The 23,787-nt window shown below is 41.4% G+C and overlaps 1 protein-coding gene across 1 annotated transcript in view; it reads left to right on the forward strand.

The window, feature by feature from the left end:
- Positions 1-1,699: 1,699 nt before the first annotated feature.
- LOC6554529 (cardioacceleratory peptide receptor) overlaps positions 1,700-23,787 on the forward strand; it is a 32,953-nt gene continuing 10,865 nt past the window's right edge. Inside the window, exons 1-2 of the mRNA XM_026979935.1 lie at positions 1,700-2,336; positions 16,229-16,651. Coding sequence (XP_026835736.1) covers positions 16,253-16,651 — 399 coding nt within the window. The 5' untranslated portion in view covers positions 1,700-2,336; positions 16,229-16,252. The remainder of the gene's footprint in view (positions 2,337-16,228; positions 16,652-23,787) is intronic.

A 23,787-nucleotide genomic window follows, 5' to 3' on the forward strand; every position in this document is an offset into this window, starting at 1 on the left:
GGACTTGATTGGCCACTGTTCCATACAATGGAGTGTTTGAACTGATTATTCGAGAACTGCCAACTGAATTACAGAAGCATTGTGGCAAGCAGAACGTGAGCCAGCCCAAAATGAATATTAGTCATTAGCATTATGCGAAGCGATAAATTTTAATGGGACGCGGCATTAGAATTGCTTAAGGCGGAGACATTTCCAAGAAATTTATCACCCAAAAAAGTGGCCCCGCAGCGCAGATAAATCAACCAAATGGTAACCACAAATTGTACAGCTTTCGAAATGCACATGAAATAAGAAATGTTTGCACTGGCACTTCTTTATTTTTAATTGCAGGCCGAGTCAATTAAAAGGCAAGTGAGTGTTGCAGCACTTCTCTCACGCATAAATTTGTCGCCTGTCAACGAGATCCTTAAGACTTTTCAAGATTTTCCGAATACTTTGCGACTGCCCACCCATTATACGTCACTTGCACGATTTTAGTTATCTATTTTCGGTCTGATGGCTAAGCAATGTTATGAGAATTTCACAACAGAGCACTTTTCTTCTTAAATTGAATCAGAAGTGATAAATCGTAAGAAAGCATAGAGTAAATTAAGGTTGAGCCAGACAACAAAATTATTTGTTAAGTACTCGTGAAAGTCTTAAAACTTATTGTTGTAAATGGAACTTCTGAAATAATGCTATAAAGAGCAACCAGCTATCGACCAGCTGGTAATTTTCATCATTCGCTATTGTATTTATATTAAAAAGTACATATATTAATACGGCCGGCGAGTAAATAATTTTACGCCTATTTATTTGCTTAATTTAAGAGCTATTTATTATTTATGTTTATTTATTTAAAAGTATCCCCGCTGACAGACGAACATGACGAGCGAGAATTTCTCCTGTTCTCCGTCTTTTTGGGCCGTGTGCTTTATGACAAAATGTTCACAATAAATAAATGCTACAGCGAAATAAATTGCCGCTACAGATATCACACAAATAAATTTGCTTATTTATGCGATGCTGCCAAAGTTTCCAACAAATTTTTGCGATTCGAATCGAGTGGCTCATTGGTGTTCTCATAAATGCAGCTGCTGTCGCTTTGTTTTGTTTCGGCATTTAATAAAAAATTACCGACTCGACTTTGATTGTTGATGATTGTTTTCTGAATTTTGATGGCTTTTTGTCACGAATTCAGAACGCAGCATTTCTTTATGTTGCCCATTTTTTATACGCACTAAAGATCAGTGGGGTACGTGTTTCCCTTTTTTTTGTGTTTTTTTTTATTTTGCCTGTTCACAGAAAACTGAATGAACTGAAAATACAATTTTTTGGTATTTGGGTCAGCAGAATTTTTGTTGCCTCACTTCACTGGAATCAATTAAAGTCATAAACATGGCGATGCAATTTGCAGTAGAGTAGATTGGTTTCGTTACTCGCATATTTTGAGAATAATATATTTACGTATTGTTTTGCATAGGTAAAACTGGTATCCAGCTTATCATTCGGTGCTGTTATCAGCGTGCGATAAGAAAGCTCGCAACCCGCCGAATGTTGCCCAACAATAAGCTCTTGTTAGCCGGCAACATAAACAAAGAACAGCTGTTTGGCCTGCCCAGTTGTCGGCTTCTTTAGCCGGCTAACTGAAAATGTGGGGTGAAATCAGGCAGGTCACTTGTCGTGTGCCTTCGTGTTGCCATCGTCGGCGCACCAGCAACAGCAACAGCAGCGGCAGCAACACCAGCCGCAGCCGCAGCAACAGCAAGAGCAGCAGCAGCAACATCAGAAGCCGCAGCAGCAACAGCAGCAGCCCAAACAGGAAAATCCGCACGACGATGCCACACACAGAAATTCAGTTCAATGCGAAATTTTGTTTGAACCAGACGCGAAATCTGTTACCGCCGCGTGGCAAAAATCGCGTTGGCAAGTGCGTAAAAATTGTCAACAACGCAAGGAGCTGAATGAAACATTGTTTAATAAACACTGAGCAGTTCTAAAATATTTGTAAAAATATTTTCAAAAATTCTAAACAAAATATATTTAAACACAAAGCAAAGCCCAATTGTGTAACAGTTAATTTTGCATAGAAATCAAGTCATTAGTTTGGCCAACGCGTGTGTGCAGCTCGAGATACTCACTTGTAAGACAAGATAGCCGACTAAACGAAGCTCATCGAAGTCAATCGCCTCCGGTGAAATCGCTGGCCAATTGACAGTGCCGCTTGTTTAACACATTTTTCTTAACACCGAACACAGTTGCAATTTGAATTCAAAGTGTAATTTCAATTTCCATTCCGAGTGCACAATATTCAATTGGAATTGCAATTGCAATTTATGCCACGGCAAGTAGTTTGAGTGAGTATCGCGCCGCGATTGCGCAACTACTAAGCGCCATGCCTTGGACTCCATGTCCATGTCGCCCTCTTAGCGCTTAAGTATCTATTCAATTTATATATTCGTTCGCATTTAGTTGACAGTGATTAATCTTAACATTTGAATGCGAACTCATGCTAAGCTCGCCAATTAATTTGCTCGCCTGGATTTCAGTTTCAGCGAATGCGACTCAATTATGCTTGTTACACCAGGATTGCAATTCGCTACATTGTACATTTTATTCCAGCTATGCAAATTGATCGAAATAGTGCTCGGAATTTCACTTCAAATTAATGGCCGTGTTGTCATACCCTCTCATTTACTTTGCAACTACTGGTCTAGGGAAATATTTACCAGTTGACAGCTAAGGTTTATTTAATTACAATCGTTGGCATTTCGTTAAATTTGGCGGCGGCATTATTAGAAAATTCGTTATGAGTTATGTGAAAATAATTACACGAGCTTACATTGTAAACTATCATTGTCCGAATGCATTAAAATCCTCTTTATTTTGGTACAGCCTAATTAATTTGATATTCCGTTTTTTTTTTCGGATTAAGTAGCTATCAAAATATTCTAGTTGTAATGCGATCAAAATGTATGAAATGGTTTACCAAAGCATAACAAAACTTCGGCTTTTAAGTGGAAAATTATTGAAAAAGTTGCTGAAGTGTACATAACATTGAAATAATAACGAACCAACTGATTACAAAATTTAATTGTAAAGCGGCTTTGCAGGTCTAAAGTATTTCAGTCATGTCAGTATATTCAGCAAAAATTCTTGAATATCACAAAAACTGTGAGCTTTCAACAATTTTTAATTAAAATCAAACAAGATTTACGCAGAAACAAGATTTTACCACGTTGTTGTAAAGAGTTTTTGCCTAACACATTTTAATTATACTCAAAGTGAATAGACGACAGGTATATTAAATTGAGTTAAAATATACAATACAGGAAAAGAAATTTAGTAATGTAAAGGAGCTGGAAAATAAAGCACTCCGTTAAATTTACAGCAATTCTTCTGAGGATAATTACCACAGCAATGAATAGGAAAATAACTTTGCCAGATACGTTTTGACCCATTTAAATTATCGGAATGTCCGCAAGCTGTACAAATAAATGTACTTCAACCTGAAAAGAGCTCAACTACAGTTGTGAGTTATAGAAAGTAAGCCAGACTGATGTGCATGAATAAACCAAGTCAAAGTCCCCGCAACTTGGCAGAAAATTAAATTTACTTCAAAATGTATAGTTGACAATTTCTCACAAAGTGGCGGTTACACTAACCAACTGGGAAAAAGAAGCGAAACCACCATGGCAGTTTGCAGAATCCCAGCTTTAATGGTGTTTGCCAATTAATAGAGAAATTAAGGCAAGATAAAGTTGAACAAGTGCACTTGTTGGCAAAGAAAAACTTAAGTTCCTTAGCAGCTTCATTTGTTGAACCAGCAAGTGCGGAAGTTGGCGAAATAGCGAGGCACAAAAACACACAGAAGGTCGAGTAAATAGAAAACTTTGCTACCCAAAAAAGAATGGTGTACTATCAGTGGAAAGTCAGTTATGAGCAGTCAACACTCAACCGCACACTTGTACAACATATATACATATGGACAACTCGATTCCCGACTCAAAATCAATCTCTAACCCCTCCTCCACAACCACAAGTCATGTATCTTTGTGGGGATATGTGGGTCAGCGGTGTTGATTGTGATTGATCTGCGTTTAATGCCATTTTGTTGTTAGACGGAAGCGTAAAAATGGTCAGCCGGGAGCGATGATGTGGCACAAATCTCTGCCAGAGGGTCCCGCCATCCGAGGAGGAGAACTTTTCTAGTTGGGGATGTTGAGTTGGGCCAGTCATCCGAGCTACACATGCTCGACATATTTATGAAGTTGTTGACTTGGCCGTGGCCAGCGTTGACATGCAATCCGGCCGACATATGCGGGGTCTCCTTTTACACAATTTTACGAGCTTATAAGTTTTGGACTACGGCTAATCAGGTCCTTGTGTGGCGATAATAGGATCGGAAAATGCGCATAAATAACATTGCACGCAGAAAAATATTGTAACAATTTTGATTAACCAAACACCCCAACTTGAACATTATAAAAACACAATTTGGGGATAGAAAATTTAGAACTGCCATGAGTATGAGTTTTTGAGAGAGGCCAGAATAGATTATTTTTTTTGCTGTGTAAACATATGTAAGGTGAAGTTTGTCTTTGCGTACTGCTTAAAAGATATTGTGGGAATTGAAGCAGAAATCCCATTCAGCTCCCAAACGACCGTATTCACTTGCATCCCAACCCATTCACGTCAAAAACATTAGGCAAAATGGAGGAGCAGGAGTGATCCGAGCTGAAGACAGCTAGTCCAGATGTATGCAATGGAAGTGCCAGCCATATCACGTATGAGCTCTATTTGCCCAATCCAATCCAATCCAACGCCATTCCCATCCCATTCCATCCCCCAGATACATATTTGCACAGAGATACGTGCGTGTAAAATTGCAAATCGCATTCCCAGCTTTGGTTTGTTTCAATTCCCAGCAACTGACATTTTTGATGCATTGATTATGATATTCTCGGTTTTATATTTGTACTTTAGCAGCTGCTTAAGCACACTTCATAAATCAACACGTAGAAAACGGGGGAAGATTTTTATGGGAGCAGCTTTAAAAATAAAACTTATTTTTTCAAGTCGCGCCCTATATCACAGAAGACATTAGTTTTTTCAAAAGCTACACATCTACGGAACTGTAAATCTTAAAAAGGGACAATGATTTGCCATTCGTCACGTTCTTATCGCGGAAGAAAGCCCCACAATTTATTTGTATCCATTTACCATTGAACTTCAGGCTAATCGCAACTTTACGTGTTTCACAGACATAAAAGAGGACCCAAAATAAAAATGAAACTCCGCCATTGATTTGTTGACTTTTCGGGGTTACTTTACACTTCACAAATTTTACATGCCGATGGTTCGAACCAAAAAAAAAAGGGCGGGACTGACATGGGATGGGCCGGCAATAACAGGAAGTTGTCAATAATACGCCCACGCTTCTTGGCAAAACACATACTTTCATGATTGCAGTAAAGATACGCAGACAGACTGTCTATCACTTTTCCCGGGTTTTCCATTTCCCCACGAATTTATTTTCGTATGCTGCACTGCTGCCGGAAACTTCAGCCCAAAGTTTATCATCTCCAGCTGAATGTGCCACTGATTTGCTGCCACTCCAATATGCCTAATTGAATCTTTTACATTCCGTTTCGTTGTTCTGCTCACCCGAATGCAGATAAATGTAGCTAATTTACTTATTCAAGTTAAATCGTTTGAGAAATTGGGTCACAATGCCTAGGCCCAAAGTTCGTTAGAAGTACCCACTGATTTACATTCTTTTAAATGTATCAGAATTGGGCGTTTTTACAGGAAATTTGTTGGGCAACCTATTTGACACAGGAAACTCAAACAAAACAAAATTACCGATTTTCACAAAAAAAGTGCTCAGCACAGAGACCAGCAAAAACATTTTGCTGTTAATTGCTTTGCAGCAGTAGCCATCATTCAAATACAAATAGCGATATAAAAAGCAAAAAACAGCAGATTAGGACAGCATTTCGCTACAAAAAATATTGTATCTCTAATGCGAATTTAATAAAATATTTCACAAAATAATTTGCAAGATTCACATTCAATTTGTTACGGCTGCCATTTTTTGTCCACATAATGTGCCTACGACTTGACTCCAGGGAGATTGAGTTTGAGCAGAACAAAAAACCTGATTTATTGTGGCAAGTTCCTCAGCAATAAAAGGAAAAAAAACAAATGTCTTAAAACATGGTGGCAAAAAAAGTTCCAAAAATACGTACAATGAAGAGCACCGCAAATGTGTGGCTGCTGTGCCAGCTGTCAATGATTTGTTTCAACCATTTCGCCTGCCGAGCGTCTCGTTAAACGCACATAAATATTGTGATTACCTTTAATGTGCTGACTGCCATTCTGTCCATGTCCCAGCAAGGACTCTCTGACTGTCTGAGCTGTCTGCCGCAGGACTCTTGCACCCGACTCCTGGCTGCTCTGGCTGCTTTCTGCTGTGCCAGCCATATTTTTAATGATCTCCGCCTTTCAGCGTCGCCCAAAGGCTTTAACACAACAATTTACTTTTAATTCAAGCTTAACTATCGGAGAGGTCGGAGGCCAATAATCGTTGCTGACATTTTAACGGGCATTTCATTCGTTTTATTGGCCCCGCAATTATGCATGAATCGCTGCGGCTGACACCTCAATAATTTTAAACTGTTATTGCTTCGCCATTTATTATCCCGATGTCTTTTTAAGCAGCTGCGCAATCTGTACGTGTCAAAGTTCTTATTTAAAGTTCTATACAAAGTACTTATTCAAAAGCACTTGCTCAAATGGTACATTGATTAAATGTATCATTATTGTAGAAATATTATTAATTTTTTTAATTGCTTTCATAAACCCTTTTAACATAATGTATACGTTACCATTTAATATTTTTGTATGTTTAACTACAAGTTTGACGACCCAACTCAATGGTGCTATTGCTGCCATTACTCATGTTAACCAGATAATTTTTATCTCGAGTGGAGTGTATGTCCCATGATACCGTTGCCCTTTTCCATTTTCCCCGCTTTTCCTTTTGCCATTTTTTATCCGCATTAAGCCATATGCTTAGAAATAATGTAAAAATGTTTTAATACATTTTTTTCACGTTTTGACAAATAGTTCACTTGCTGTAGCACTTATTAAGGACCAACAGATAACTAAGCTTAAATAAAATTAGTTACAGTCAAGCGCTCTCATTACCTTAATCCTGGCACATTTTTCAAGTTGAGAATATTTTCCTACCAGCCCGCAGGAGTCAGAAGCCCTAACCCAGGCCGAAATGTCACATAAATCTCGGATGGGCCATGGCCAAATTTATCGGGCCTTTATCGGTGCCGCCAACTGTCTAATTAGGCTTTTAGTGGGACAGGCCAACAAAAACGGGGATGATAAGTGATAAGGCAGACACATGTAAACAGGTTGGAGTTTTGGCAGCAGGTTCTGGCCATTGACGATCACAAAAATGGCACCGAAGCAAAACAATAGCAGCTGGCCATAATGATGATGTTTTGCTATTCGCACTTTTTTCTGCCGTTCGAAGCGTGGGCTTTTACACCAAAATTGAAATCCGTCCCACGCTACGTGCCGAAAATAGCAAACAACAATATAGAAAGCGCCAGAAGCGAATTGTTTTCATGGTAATTTTGGCACAAATTAACTTGCAGATAGAATATCGTTCATAAATGCTTCCTGCCAACTCGGCAAAACGAAACTCGTTTCAGTTTCCCATGGAAACTTTAGCCGAATATCATCGCTTGGACACACATATAATTTATGGAGTTATTCGCACATGCTCCCAGTGTTTCAATTGCATGGCGCAGAGTATCAGAAATCGAACACCAGTCAACTTTGTTGCAACTTATTTAAATGCAAAAACTTTTCCCACCCCAAGCAAATGTGGAAACTACAGTGTTTTTGCAAGGGTTGAGTGCCCTTGTGCAGCTGACTGAATGCCTGAGCTTCAATCCTTGACGCTAATCGATGCGAAGGATTGACATGAGAGTGACTTATGGATGATGAGTGCAAGGATCTGAGGCGCAGGAACTAAGATAGAAACTTCCCTAGAAGTTTTCTCCTTACTGCTTCGCTCAGTATAACAGCAACAAACAAAACTTTCTTTAATACCACCAACTTTATACATGTACATCATACCATCCGGAAAACATTGCTTATACGCCTGCATGGGTCATTTTGTTTTATGATTTTATTATTCCTTATAGCGTCTTCTTATGCAATCCAAATATGGCTCCATAAATAGTCCGCATTACGTGATTCATTTTGCTGACGATTCGGGAGTCAAATGCGAATCACATTTTATGTTTATGTGCACATGACAGATGAACTTTGATAAGTTTGACAAAATTGTTGAGCCACAGAGCCGCACAGAATATTTCCAACTTCGCTTCAGGATACCTCTAGCTGAGCTACAAGGTGGCTGATAGATTCGTAAGATCATTGTAAAACCACTGACTTAGCCATAAAAGAAAGCACCATCTTGTTGAAATCTACATCTTCGAGAGGTGCTTAAAACAAACATTGCCAAAGTCATGCACGTTTGTCGCCCAATTGTATTTACATCTGGTTGATTGTGTGTGCGGACAAAGTGCTGCAATCAAAGGTGAGACACCTGGCCCCAATGCAAAATCACAGGTGGGCTGGGAAAGGGTGATGCGCCCACATGAAAGGAGTAAGCGGTAAGCAGCATTTGCAGTCGTCGGCGCGTACGTGCCAGGCATTAGAAGTGCTATTCCCTAGATTTTCGAGACCAAGAAGTCATCGCAATTATGCCGCTGGCGGGGATGAGGTGCCGTGGTGCTCCACTCACCTGACACCGCCAGGTGCTTGCTCTAATGAGAGGAGCGGCCAGGACTGCTACTGCCTTCAGTGATGGTGATTGCCAAAAATGGCATTTGCAGCGTCTTGCCGAATGGCGATTGGCGTTGGGCGGGGGGCGGGGGCGGTGTTTATTGATTTTATTCAGGCAGAAGGGAATCGAGACAAATTATTTTACACTCGAGCGATTTGTGATATGTCTGCGACCTGCCCGCCTAACGCCAACCGCCGAATTATCGCAACGCCTTCCCGTGATTGACAGCATTTCCAGAAATCCCAACTGAAAACAAAACATGCACTGGCAAAAGAAAGGGGCAATAACAAAACTCTTTACAAGAAGTCCTGTATCAGCCAGGAAAGCATTTTCCATCCTGTTGATTTATGATAATTAAGGTATGAGCACAGGGTTTTTTTTTAATAAAATGCAATTGACGGGGCTCGCTAAAAAAGTTAAGATTTTTTTTGGTAAGGAAGCTACATTTTTCCCAGTGCACTCAAAAATAAAAGACGCTCCGAGTTGTCTTTAAGTTTTGGCGCCTTCTGATTTCCAAGTTCATTGCTTCAGCCAAATTAAAATGCGTGTTTTGTGCCGCACACCCAGGGGCGCACCAATAATTACAGGGGGCTGGCCTGTGGCCCACGTGTGGCAGCTGATTGAAATCAACGTTGTAGGTGTCAATCTTTCTTTGTGCGTTGGCCAAGAAAGAAAAAAAAAGAAGATACTTTTGGAGCGCCCGTTGACTTGTCTGCTGTTGACTTATTTGCTCATCTGGCCTGGCCCCGTGCCCAAATTAATTTCCCTTTTGCAACAATTTTCAATTTCGCCTTTGGCTGCAAGTTGTATTTGCGCCAGCAAAATACATTCGTAATTGCTTTTCATAGTCGCTGGCCAGTGACTTTCTGGACACTTCCTGGCCGCAGCACTTGCTGCAATATTCAGCTTTTAATTAAATACTCGCGCGTGACTTTAATTGTTTGTCCATACGCACCAAGCGACAGTTTTCCAGCGTCAGCGGCAGCGGCAGCGGCAGGTTCGTTGACCAGGCCAAAAGGAAAACGAGGTCGGGGAAAACCCGCTGACAGCCGCTTCGGTGGTAAGTATTTTGATTAATTAACGAGCGACGGCCTTTGGGGGCAATAGGCATCGGAGCAGCCGAGCTCCTATCTCAGGACACCATGACACGCGTTTTATGAACGAATATGCACAGTAAAGCCGCAAACGCAGGACTTGCCTTCGAGTGGTGCTGCTTACTTGGCCATTTTCGCACTGTAAGGACTCCCTGCAAGTAGGGTCCTTTCGATTTCAAAGTGGCCAGATTGGGCGCGATACTTGATGGGGGAAACTATAAACTTGAATTTGCATTTTTTCCTGCCAGCGGTTTTCGGTATAGAATTTGGACAGCCGCCTTCAATACACATTATTCGTGGTTGGAGGACTTGAAAGTATTTTTATACTCAAAGATAATCTACGACATAAGCTTATTGTGGTCATAAAAATCCAGTTTGGAAATTTGAAATTTCCTTTTCCTTCCTTAAAATTTGTCTTTTTACTCCAAGATTATCTTTCAATGGGCGTGGAAGATTTAGATTTTAAATATCTTCGCCCACAGCATTTTAAGGGTTTTGTTTAAAGATTGGTAATAAGTTACAATCAAATTGAAATCGAAAATTGTTTCCCAGTAACATAAATCATTCTTTTTAGTATTTATTAGGTCGTTTTAGTAACTGTTTATCTTTTGAACTTTACAAATCAACAAAGATGTTTTCAGAACTTATAATTGCTTACACATTTTCAAACGGATAGTATTTAAGCCATCTGTATAATAATATCTCAGACTTGGCATCTCTGCCATCGTTTTCGAATTTTCCCGGGAGCTGCGGTTGTGGCGTTTTCTATTTTCTGCATTTGCGTCTAATTAAGTCAAGTTCAAAATTCTACTTAGCACAGAACGCGTTGCTCTCAGAACAGTTAGCAATGTATGTGCCCTGCATAATTTATACCCAAAGCAATGGGGCATATAGCTCACTCTTGATGAACTATACTTCACAGATATAAATGCTTGATGGCGAAAGTGGAAGCGAGATGGGGAGTAAGTGAAAGAGACAGTCGCCGGGGGCTGTGGTTAAGCTTTCGTGGCATTTGGTTTTCATTAGCTAACTAGTAGAACCCATCAACTAAGTGATTTAACTGTTGAACAGCAGTATTTGCGAATACCGAATGCGTTGAGGTTACTCCTTTGGAATGCTTAAGGGCTCAAACTAAATGGAAATTTATTACTACGACCATACAACTCATTTGCCGGGAGAAACAATTACCTGCAGTGCATACCTTTAATGCGCATAAATAATAATAATTTCGCAGCAGAACTGCGGAATTTCTTCCTCATTTGTACCCAACTCAGTTAATTAGGGCCCTCCAGCCACTTTGTCGATTACTTTTACGCAGGAATCAGCAGGAACTGAAGGCAGCATAATTTATTTATAATTGACTTAATGGTCTTAACCATTGCCTTTCACTCGACACCTGGCATTTATTTCACTCGAATTAATTATATTCACCAATTTCAGGCGATGTTGTTTTCTACACCTACCGCTGGATGAATACAAAAATAAAAAAGGGTTCTCCTTTAGCCAATGGAGATATCAGTTTTCGAGGCCTTGTCATTCATGTTTCGTTTGCCAAATATCAATCAAACGCTAAGTGTGTTTACATATTTGGGAAACTTGACAGACGACAGGTAGCCGACGGGGTTAAAAGTATTTATAAATTATTGTATAAACTCATAAATAAATGGTATTGTCTTCCCTTTTGGGTCTCTGCGTAAATATAGAAAGCAAAGGAAAAAAATGCCATTCACTCGATGGCAAATGGCGGATGGTAACATAAATGCCTCAGATGCCCACGCCAGGTGTCAAGGCAACGCGTCGTATACGCAATTTTTTTAGCTTTTCTTTTGTCTGACTGCCGGGCGAGAAAAACTCATGTCTTTGGCTTTAGACTTAGCTTAGCACACGCCCTTCAAGCTCTGCACCTCATTTGATCCATCATGTCTGGGCTCCGGCTGGCCGATAAGAAAGTCAAACTTAAAACATATCATGGACCTGGCCAACTTAATCTCGTGTGGCAAATGTTTTGACGCAATTTCGCCCAGCACATTTTCCATTTACATACATTTGTCTAACTTTTGGCACTTGGAATGGGTCGGTCGCCAAAAAGGTTGATGGGCCAGCAGCTGACATTCCCTCACCGGAGTCTGGCTGCGTCTTCATTGTTTTGCAAACTGTTTTACAGGTGCTACAAATTTGAATATAAATACACAAGCAGCCAGCGAGCATGCTGTGTGCAATAATAAAATAAAATGCCATTCAATGCCGCTCCCGCACTGTGGTGTTTATGCTCGAGCTTTGAAGACAGGTGAACATTTAATGCCAGCTCTTGGAGAAGTGGCGTTATGGCATTATTTAATCAAGAAAGTCAGCTTGAGACGTTTTTGAATGGTATCACATTTGCCATGAGAAAAATGGATTTGTGTTATAAAATGCTTGAGATCGTAAATAGGAAATACCTCAATAGATTACTATACCATTATATTACATTCTGCAAAATGTTTGCTAAATATTTATTGCTACAAACTTAACCCCTTACTTTAAAATTGGCCCAGAATTTTCCCCAATGGGCCACAGTGCCTTGGCAGCCACGTTGAAAAGACGAGTCGGCATTTTTGGCCAATAGGGACCATTCCAAGGGGCCGCATACTTTGCAGACACATACCCGCACCCATTTCCCAACTGCAACTTTTCAATTTGCTCGCCCCGACTATTTACAATTTTGGGAAAACAAAACGAAAAACGGATGGAAAATATTTTGGGACAGCCGAACGAGCCTTGATATCCAGTTTCTCGGCTAGCATTTCAAATTTGTGTGTGTTTCGGTGTCTGCTTTTCAGCACGACGTGCGACAATGCTGTCATTTAGATTTAAATTTAGTGGCTACTTAAAAGACTGGAGCGCCTTAAGTGGATTTTCACCGTCTGATCGCCGCTAGTCGAGAATGGTTTTTAAATTGACAATTAGTCCGTTGTTGGCACAATCGAAAGTATCGAATGGGAGACATGCGCAAGCATAATGAAAATAATCCCAGCCATTTTTCCCAATACAATCCCACTGGCAATTATCCTTTGGACACGCGTCACGCTCCATAAAACTGAAATGAAATACTAAACTTTGGTCGTTATGACGCTGATTGCCATGAACTGCAAGTGCATACGGAGAGAGGCACCGCATGCAACGTCCCAGCCATAAACATAAGGCGGAAAAGTGGGATGAAAAAATGACCACGTTGGAGTCTTGGGGTGGACCTTGTGTTTCACTGGCTAGGATGGAGTGACCTAATAAAGTTTATGCCGCTCGCCTTTTGTCGCTGCCATATTTTTCGCTGTGAAATCAATTTTTCATTTTGAGGCAGCATGACGACGCCATTTTCCCCTCCCAGGACTATATATGCTCGGCAATTGTCATGGAGGACATTGAAAGTGACTCCGGAGCAGACAGTGTAATGGTTTATATAATGCCGTCCAAAACTGAACAACAACATAACATAAATATGCTGCAAGTGGCTCCCGAAGAACAAAAGCCAGATGCTTTCGACTTTTATGACTCATACGCAACGTTGCACAAAAGTTCGCCAAAAACAAACTGCAGCAGACAAAAGAAAGTCCTTTGCCAAGTTGGCAACTGAGATTTGCGAGACACAGATAGCACTCAACTGAAGAATCCAAATCTGAATACGAAACTCATGCTGCGACCTTAAAGGCTTAATACTAAGTCCTTCATCCGTTGGTAATTCTGATTTTCTGCGATAAACAAAAAGGGCTGGCAGTATTCACAAATGTCAATTAAGAAACTTGCTTTCTTGAGGCTCTAATAATGAATTCGTTTAAATTTGCTGCCAATTATTTCACTTGCTTTGGATTTCCCAACATTTTCTCCTCTCATAGTCGCATTCCGACCAACCAAGTACGAGTATACCCAACTGCATTTCGCACTCTGTGTCCGCGTAATCCAATGCCATCAAAACCACGGTCTGGAACGAATGCCGCTTCTCCGGCGGGATTCCTCGATTATAGAGTCCACCTCATGGATGTGCTGCGCACCAGTCACCACGAGTCACCTCGAATTCGGAGCTAACAACGTTCTCCGAAGGCATTTTCGGTTCCTGAGCTCTCGGTGGGGAGGAGGACGTCTGTTTGCAGAGTCGCAGGATTAAAACGGGTCCTGTGCGATTCAGCTGTATCCAGGTGTGGTCCTTTTTGCAATGGGACAGAGTCATATTTTTAATCAAGTTTGGCTTCGCATGGATGTGTGCTCGTGGCGTGCTCGAAATGAAATAATAATGTGACCCTTGCAAGTAGACATACCTGTGCCTTTTCAAGACACATTGTTAGATTCGATTCCCACATGAAGTCTTTCTAAACGGAAAAGTTTCAGTTCTTGTAAAATAACTTTCTGAGAACACTTCACTTTTTTCATATAAAACACATTTTCGTTTTTACGCTACAGACTGCTCGTTTTTCGCAGTATACTTAATTCAAGTTCATTGTTGATAAGCTCTCTGTCGATATATCGGAATCCTCTTGAACGCTTCTCTGATTTATTCACAAATTGAATGCAGCTCGTCGGCTTAGGCGTCAATTCTGGAAAAAGATGCCAACGGCAGTATCCTGAGTGTTGGTTCAACTGACAGCTTACTCAAAATATGTCAATCAAATTCAGCTTGTGTTTTCCTCTTCGCCGCGAAGGTTAGGTCACATATAATGCCAAGAATCCAGATTTGGGACTAGAGTGAATCCGCCTACCGACTAGACACTTTTCTGGCTATTTTGCATGCAAATTAAATGCGCATTAACAGCAGCCCAAAACTTTAATACCGAGCCGAACTTATGCAAAGCTCAAATGGGTTGATTCGCCAGTCAAAATACTTCAAAGCCTCTTCAGCCATTTACATATGTAAATAGCAGCCCAGCTCAGCTAACGCGCTTTCCTACAACCAATCGTCGTTTATAGAGTGATTACTGTTTTAATTGTTTCTTGGGGCTCGGATTCATCGTTAACAACAATTTAAGCGTATCACCATTAGAGTTAGTTGCAGAAAAATGTTTGCCCAAACTTTAGATTCGAGTACAGATCTGTGGAAATATTAGAGCAGCCTCACATGCTAATGATACACTTACAAAAACCAGCGACATGTGGTGCCGCTCATCTTCCGCCCCCTCCCCTGGAAAAGCGCAGGAAAATGGCAACTATCCCGCCGAGCAGCTGGGCTCCACCAAATTGAATGTGTCAGATGGAAAAGAAGCGACCCAGACGGGTGTTTTTCATATAAATCATTGGCCAAATAGTTGCGTGCTCGCATTAGTGGGCCAAATACCTGGCTGCGGCGAACAAAAGTTTTGCACATTTTAAAGGAGAATTTATTTGCGAATTTCGGGCACGTCGTTCGAGGGCCGCCCGCAAAGTTGCGGCTAATCAATTTAAAGTTGCAGCCAAAGAGCAACGAACATGGACAGATGGATCCCAGACGCAGGCACATATGCATGCATAAATTTCCGAGAGGCCGCATCAAAGTTGAGCAGCTCCTTTGTTTGCCACCGGCGACGTGACAATGCCATTTTTGGTTGAAATGTCTATTGTTGCCAGCTAATTGCTCGAGTTCCTGCCCCTGGGGTTCAAATCGTGTGTCGGTCTCATCTATTCAATTAGGAACACGTTCTTGGCATGACTTTGCACACGCTTGGTGTCATAAATCAATCCAAATCACTGAACTTAGCTAGGGGATTAGTCCAAAAAGGGTCACGTTTAAATATCGCAATTAAATGATTCACATAAACCAATTTGTATTTCATTAAATAATGTTTAAACTCGTATTGGTGGCAGCACTAGTTGCTTTTCAATGTTAGACCGACCAGCTTTTAATGGCGTGTTCTTGAGTACTCATCCAACTGGGAAGTAATAAAATATGTTAGGCTTATTGCACTCGGTATCAGGTCGCTGCTGGTATTATCTTACAAGCCATTACTAATTTCCAAGGAATCCGGATGGCTGGGATCCAGATACCATACGCAAGCACCAGTCACCCCCGGCGTATGCGCGATATTAATAACAGGACGAAAATCCGGCACCTGCTGGGTACCGAAATTTACACACAGAAGCCATGTTAACTGAGGCAAATATTTTTGTATTTTGCTGGCAAAGTACTTAAAGCATTTATTACGCAGCTTTTCGTTTCGGATTTATGGGTTTTTAAGCAGCACCCCCCACCATCCCCCCGGCTGAGGCCATATATTTTAAGATATATACACTTTTAAGCACTCTTTTAATTTTCGCTGTTAATTTTCCCTTATTTCAGGCGATGCCAGACTGAGGCGCAATCATGCTGCACTTAAGGCTATTCGATAGCTCACTCTACTACACGCTGGCCTCCGCCTCCGAATCCTCGGGACTCGTGTCCTCCACCTCCACCTCCACGTCCACGGAAAGGTCGTTCAATGGCACCCAGGGGGCGGGGGGCGTGGGAGTGGGAGTGGGAGTGGGAGTGGGCGGCGAGTACCTACCGCCCAGCGACGTGGCGGCAGTTAATCTGACATATTTCACACCTGCGATATCACACGTGATGCTGGCGCCAACAACGATAGCAACCACGACAGCCTCGGCCACAATGGTCCAGATCCAGACGACAGCGGCGCCAAGTCACGACTTGGAGACGGGCGGCAACTCCACATCCAGCGACCCCGGCGAATTTGACAATTTAAATTCGTTCTACTTTTATGAGGTGGGTGTGAATCAAAAAATCAAAAATAAAATAAAGCAGTGGGGAAAAATTGCCAAATATTCGCACACAAACTAATTTATTTATTGAATTCGAAGCCACAGCTGTACTGTGCAATTTGGCATTTTAACGTTTGAACAGTACTACAATAAGTGGCAATTTGTAATACATGTTTTGTACCGCAAATGCGTATTAAAAATTTAAATTCATTTCACGTTTGGGAGGAGGTTTCAGTCCTCCTTGGATAAATTGGTTGCAGGAACTCGCTTTTTAAATACGAATTAAAATGATTTACGCTGCGGTATGAGTTTTATGACGGTGGAATATTAATGTCAGAGTCAAGCGATTTTAACATTTTTCTTCTAAAATGCAAGTGGTCTTTGAAAAATGGCACTTAAATCCAAACTTTATTGATCGCAGCCGAATTCCTGTCGTTGTAATAAGTGCTGCACATTTATTAAGAAATGCATATTTTCACACTTCCAACAAGTTTACTTCCTAGCAATTTAAAAATAAACAATTTCAATTCGATTCACTTTTATGAGGTGGGTGCGAAAAAATAGAAAGAGTATTGGCCATTTAAGCGATTTATTTATTGTGTTTGAAAGGCGCAGCTGCGCGATTTGATTTCCATCTTAATCGACTCACTGCAAACAAAATGTATACAAAACCAACGATTCACATTTTTTCCTTAATCTTTAACTTTTATACGACCGTCATATGTAACATTATATGCTGGCAAAAAATATTTACCATATAAATAAAATGTAATCAGTATATAGAGGGGATCCTTTGCAGTGCATTGCTCCCAGAAAAAAACAACTTATTTTTCCCAGAAGCTGCAGCATTTTTGTCTGTAGTTCCTGGCCAAATTCAAACAAAGGATAACTGCGTGGAAAGGGTCACAAAGTCACAGCTGCCAACGCTGCTTGTTGCTTGACGGTAAAATTTTCAATTTGCTACAATTTTCCCTTTTCGCAATGGAAAAGCAACGAACTGGGCAAACTTCATTTCAGGCTGACAAGTCAACCAGCCACGTCGCAGAAAAACAATAAAATGCCAAATGTCATTTGGCAGTTTGAAATTAAGAAAACCCAAGAAGAGGCGAAAGTTTTTGCCGCCGTGAAGGATTTGCATATTTTTTTTTTTTGAGCGGGGCTTGGTAGCAAAACATTCTTTATCATGAGTATCAATCAATCAGAGGGCCCAGCAGATCGTGACAACAACTTCGATTAAACTAAACTTCCGTTCGAATTTGTGTCCCCCTCTCTGTGACTAAAGAATGCCATAAAGAACACACCATGAATGTAATGAAATTTCCATACGCACCATCGTATAAATCACACCATTGTTGGAACGGAAGTATCCCTCAGCCAAGCCAATTTCCAGTCAGCCAAGTTTAAACGCGCCAATCACTCAAAGCGTGAGTGTGTGCGTGCGTATGTGCGTGCCATAAATTCGGGCTTATTTAAATGAGTCCTTCTGCAGGACTCGGAACCACAGAGAAGCGGAGTCGCGTTCGGGATTTTAGGAGCCGCAGCACCATATGGCATCTTGGTTGACAAAGAGCGATGGTAAGGGTTTTGTCTGCCCGCCTGAGCAACCAATGTCACAATATTCCCATGCCAACTAAGTCTTATTGATTCGTTGCTTGCATAGTTGGGTTCTGGTAATAAAATATATTATATTCATATTTTGTTACTGCTGCATGGCATCATTTGCGCAGCTGAATGCCAAGTAAACAAATGTGTAGTAGGTTCGTTCAAAAAGTTCATAATCCGTAACATAATTCTGGCCCTGCCGCTACATTAATAGTTTTTTATAATTAGCATACTTTAATCAAATACTATGTTAAAAATAGAATAGTTTGGTGATTATTTTAATCGGGTTCATTCTGTACGCCTACATGGAATTTGTCTAGAGCAGCCTAGTCAAACCGAAAATGTATTTATTCTTGCACTCTATTTCGGTATACCCATATTAACAAGCCCTTGACAACTCGCAGCAAATGAAAAATAAATAAAAATAATATTTTACATGGGTCTGATTCACTTCAAAACGAAAGTTGCTTTTGGTAATCTGTCACACAGAAGGCGCCAGAAAAAAAGTGAAGATAAAAGCGGTGGCAAAATGTTGGCATAAAAAGGTCGCTGAACTGGCCATATTTCTCCTAATGCCGTGAGAATCCAGAATGTTTTCATATACTTTTTTTGGGCGCTGGATCCCAGGCGTGAAGGGGTCTCATATGATTTGCAATTCAAATGGCTTAGTTGGGGCTTTGGGCTGACCAGCGGTCATCCGTGGCGCAATTGTGATTGGTTTCTCCCATTTTGGCTCACAAAATCCCCTGTTAACACTATTAAATCATGTTTAAGTTGATCAGTGAATGCGGAATCTCACCTTAAAGTTAAGGGTTCGGACATTAAGTCCGCTTGGCCCAGATATGCCAATTACAATTGCATGGGGATGGGTCAGCTGGAAGGTTGGCCAATGTCACACTGTTGACCATGGCCAACTGCGCATTGCTGTCCAATAAACGAGAAACTGCGGATCTGGGGGCATTAGACGACGCAAATAAACGGAATCGAACGAATTTTCCGACTCAAAGCCACTTTCCCTTTTATGTTTGTTTGTTGGCCGGAGGAAACGATAGCATATTATGCAGCCGCACATTTTGTTTGGACATTGAGGGAAATTCGTGAGCGTGAAAGGAAAATATTACAACTGCGATAGTCCTTGGCTTATCCTTCACACATCGCATCCTAGCTTATTACTCCATAATTACATATGCTCTAATGAGACCCCCCGCCATTTCCAAGGCACCCACGTTCTGATTTTCCTACGTATGAAGTGCCACTATATCTAATTTTAGCCAGGACCTCATGTGGTCGCCTGTTACAACGCGTACATATATTAATATTACACAATTTAGCTCAAACAATGATGACCCTGGTGAGCGGGCTAATGTGGCCATCAAAGGACAAAATTAATTGCCATTTTCCAGGGTGACAGCACAAATATTTGGCAAAAAAAGAAAAACGACACTGCCTGTTTGCATGCTGATAAAAGTCAAACAGCTGCCAATTTAATAATAGTGGCTAAATTGGCCTTTCCAAAACAGAATGTATGCGTGTGAATACAAAGTTTAGTGTATAAAATTATATTTGGACCCTTTACAAACTCTTTTTTGGGAGATTGAGCTTGGCGCATACCGCAATTTCCTTTACTTTGGCAATTATTATTTTGCGAAAGCGCGTCAATTCAGAGAACTCATTAATCTAGCGGAAAAATGTGTCTTAAGCTTATTTGCTAAGGAAAATTAAGCATGTGAAGGCTGCGGAACGGCGAGACTTGACGCATGTAAAATATAGGACACATGTCCTTGTCGGCGTCTGGTTTCTGAACCTGTTTCTGATTCAGCAAGGTTAAACACTTAGTGGCCACAAAGCGGCATCATTAACAGACTGGCTGAGCCCCTTTTCCCACTTAACGCACAGTTTTTACCATTTTTCCCGCTTTTTAGCAATTTAATTTGCCTTTGTCGAGTTCGTTGGCCAGTGGGGAAAATTACAGCACTAAGCGGCTTGTGAGAATAAATTTACCAAAGGAATGAAGCTCAGCTGAGCTGCTTGTTTATGGTACCCGGCTTTGAGTGTTTGCCCAGCTCTCGAGGCAGTAAATAAACATATGTGCGAACTGAACTGCTTTTTGCTGCCTCCACCAAGTTGAGGTGTAATTATACTTGCCGAGCTTTAATGCAAATTAAAGCATAATTCCAGGCGGCTGACACGCGTGGCTGGGCTTAATTACACACTGTTGACACAACAAAATGCCCACAAGGCCATCAAGTGCTTGAGTGGCCAATGGGCCAAAGGGCCAAAGAGCCAGCGGGCTGCCCTCAAATGTGACCATGGGGACCCAGCGTCGCTTACTTGGCTAAAAATGAGTTAACAACATTATTTGCCCATTGGCCAGCCCTTGTCTACCACTGTGGCTGTACCAACATCAATTTTATTAAGGCTGGACGGCCAGGATGCCTGGATGGCAGGATGGCCGCAGGTCCTTGATGACTTCTGCCGCTCGCTGTGCCTCCACGAATCCTTGGGCCCAGGCCATAAAATACGTTTTGACAAGAGTTTTATCTGGCACGTCGTATGTTAGTTGGATGTGTCATAGCGATTTATAAGGATTTGTTGCCACCAGGAATAACCAGCGACAGCTGCAGTGAGAGAAAAACAGAAGAAATGTAACAAAGGCTTGAGCTGCCAGCGGAATTATGGGGAATATATTGGGGTGGGGTAATCCGCTTAGGAGTTTCGTAACATGAACTCGAGTTAATGTCTTTTATGCACGCATTATTTAATAAAAACAAAAACTAGTTCACGTTTAAGCCTTGAACATCAGAAAAATCATGAACACCATTACTTTCTCTCAGTGGTGCACTTTCCGCCTTGTGTTTGCTTTCGATAAAATATGAGAATTGTATTTCATTTGGCATTGAAAGTCCATGCGCTTCCGCCACTTTAATCTAAGCAAAATGAGGTCGCCGGACAGGTTTGTTGACACTTCAGCTTCGTCGATTTCTGGCAGCTCATCAAGCGTTCGACGACACCAAATTTCACAGGCAGCTAATAGTTCAGATCTCAGGTTCAAAATCGGGTTCAGTGTACCGCCTTTGAATGCTGCTATCTACGAAGGCACTCTTCAAATTCCCCAAAGTGTCACTTGACCAGCAAAATCAATAAGCATCTTTAGCCAACTAATTGTTATAATTTGCCTGCTCGGCATGCGAAGTCTGCCAGAATTTGAGCCAGCTCGTCAGGCAATAAACTTATGCGAAACAATGAAAGTGTTAATTTCACAAATATTTTGCAGTAAAGACGAGGGTGGAAGATGGATGGACGACGGATGAGGAGTTGACTTAATGAGTGTTCAACTTAATTGTTGGTTTATTTGTCACGCTCGAACTTTGAACTCGGCACAACAATTAAAAGGGGAGACTGCCTCGAAAACTTTTAGTACCCTCTCCCTCCATCAGGGGTTGACTTTTATGGCCAGGCATTAAACTGCAAATCAATAAGCCCAGGAGAGTTGGCCCGAAGCGATACTTTGTGAAAGAGTGAAAGCCATCTACATATGAGCTATATTTTCCGTGAACATTTTACCAAAGAGGAAGCAAAGTGCTGGAAATAATAGGAAAGGCCAAAAGGCACTCAAAATTGGTTCAAAGTTTTTATTACAAAGACTTCTTCGTGCCTTTCGCAAGCCGTAAAAACCAAATAAAATGTAAACTTTCTCTTATGGACGGGAAAACCTTTTTACTGTCCATAATCAATCTTTGCGGCTATCCTCTTGAGAGAGTTAACCGCCATAAATAACCACAGGACCAAAACGCCCAAGTCTGGCCAAATCCAATGCCACGCCCCAGTCGTGTCTGCACATAATTTGTGAAATAAAATACTTGCTGGCGAGGCGAAAACCCCAAATTGAAACCAAATTAAATTGCAATAAATCAACATGGCGTTAATAGCGTTCCTCCAACTGATAAACATTAAGTGGGCGTCGTCATGGGAGATCGCCATCACCATCGCCATCGCCATCACCATCCTCGAAATCGAAGTAAACAACAGAGGGGGAAACCTATCCACATGTGGGTTTTGGTTAGGTGCCTTGCTGCTATTTGTGCTTCCTTTTTAACGTCTAATTGATTTGTTTTCCCCGCTGTGCCGATTCGGAATTTGGGGAGCTTCATCTGATTCCCCGAATCACCCAACCAAACCCAACCTTTGGCATCGATTTCAAGCTGCTGTTTGTTTTCCATGACTCCCAGTTACAAGTACTCTCGCAATCAACGAGGCGCAAACAAAAGCCCAGGGCCATTCTTGCTACAGACTGCTGACAAATGTATGCTTTATTACTACAGTGGAACTTCCATAAATCGATCCACCATGTTCATTAATTAGTGCTTAAAAGTATTAGTACGTAATTCATAGGAATCAGACCATTATAGGAGATACGGATAATAATGGCCACCTCTGACACCTTTTAAAAAGCCTCCCTAACTCATCAAAACTTGAATTCTGGAATCTCATCTGTATTTGCGTTTAGCCCGGGGATTGTACTCATAGCAAAACAAGAACAGACCAAAACAGTATTACAAAAGAAACGGACAGACCCGCATTTATCACAGCAGATAAGTGTGCGCACACATCCTTGTGGCTTGTTTCCCATTGCCCCATTCCAAAGCTTTGTAATCATTCTCCGGAAGTGAACTTAATGACTGACATCAAGCGACATTTTGTGCAACAATAAGCTGCGGCGATAAGAGCCCGAACAATGGGGCGTGGCTGTCTGCGGGGAGTATCACTTCCCGCACACTCGACAAAAAATTTAATTTCATTTTCATAAGCAGCAAAACGCCACTCACTTCCGTTGACAGCCCGCAACACACACACACACGCTCACACACCAAATGGCTCTCGCAAAAAGCATCTACATATCTGCGAGTGGAAACGGAATGGTGCTGGTGGAAATGCTGGGCGAAAAACCCGCAACTACATTTTCGCATCATTACAATTTGCATGCATAAGCAGCAAGAACTGCTGCACACAATAAATTTTGCATAGCCCAAGTCAATTACAGCTCCACTGCCACCGCTGCTTCTGCCGGTGGCCACACTGCGTATGAGCAATGCAAGGCAGGGTGAGTAACACACGAATGCATTTGGGTTACCAAAAACAAAAAAAAAACAACAAAAAAAGGAGACGAAGGGCACTTAAAAAACTCTAAAAAAATACGATTGTGTAAATTATGCAAATCGTAAAAGCGCTGAAATCCGCGCCTAAGGGACCAGATGACCCCCCGGCCGGATAATTGCAGTAGAATGTTTGGAGTTTTACGACACTAAGCCGCATGAAAATGCGGATTGGATGCCGGGAAATCCCCCCAAGCGGAGAACATCCATCTTCAGCTCCGTCGCCATCTCCATCTGCTTTTGTGCAAGTGCGCGAAATGCGCTTAATGAGAAAATGCAAAAGGCGACAAACCAACAGCGAAATTATGCTCAGTAAATAGTTAAAGTGCGGCAGTCTCGGAAAAAGTGTCAGCACGCAGAGAGAATGAAATAGAAAGTAGAAAGT

The sequence above is a fragment of the Drosophila erecta genome, unplaced genomic scaffold (genome assembly GCF_003286155.1).
Source record: "Drosophila erecta strain 14021-0224.00,06,07 unplaced genomic scaffold, DereRS2 tig00000000-arrow-pilon, whole genome shotgun sequence".
In the NCBI taxonomy this organism is placed as follows: domain Eukaryota; kingdom Metazoa; phylum Arthropoda; class Insecta; order Diptera; family Drosophilidae; genus Drosophila; species Drosophila erecta.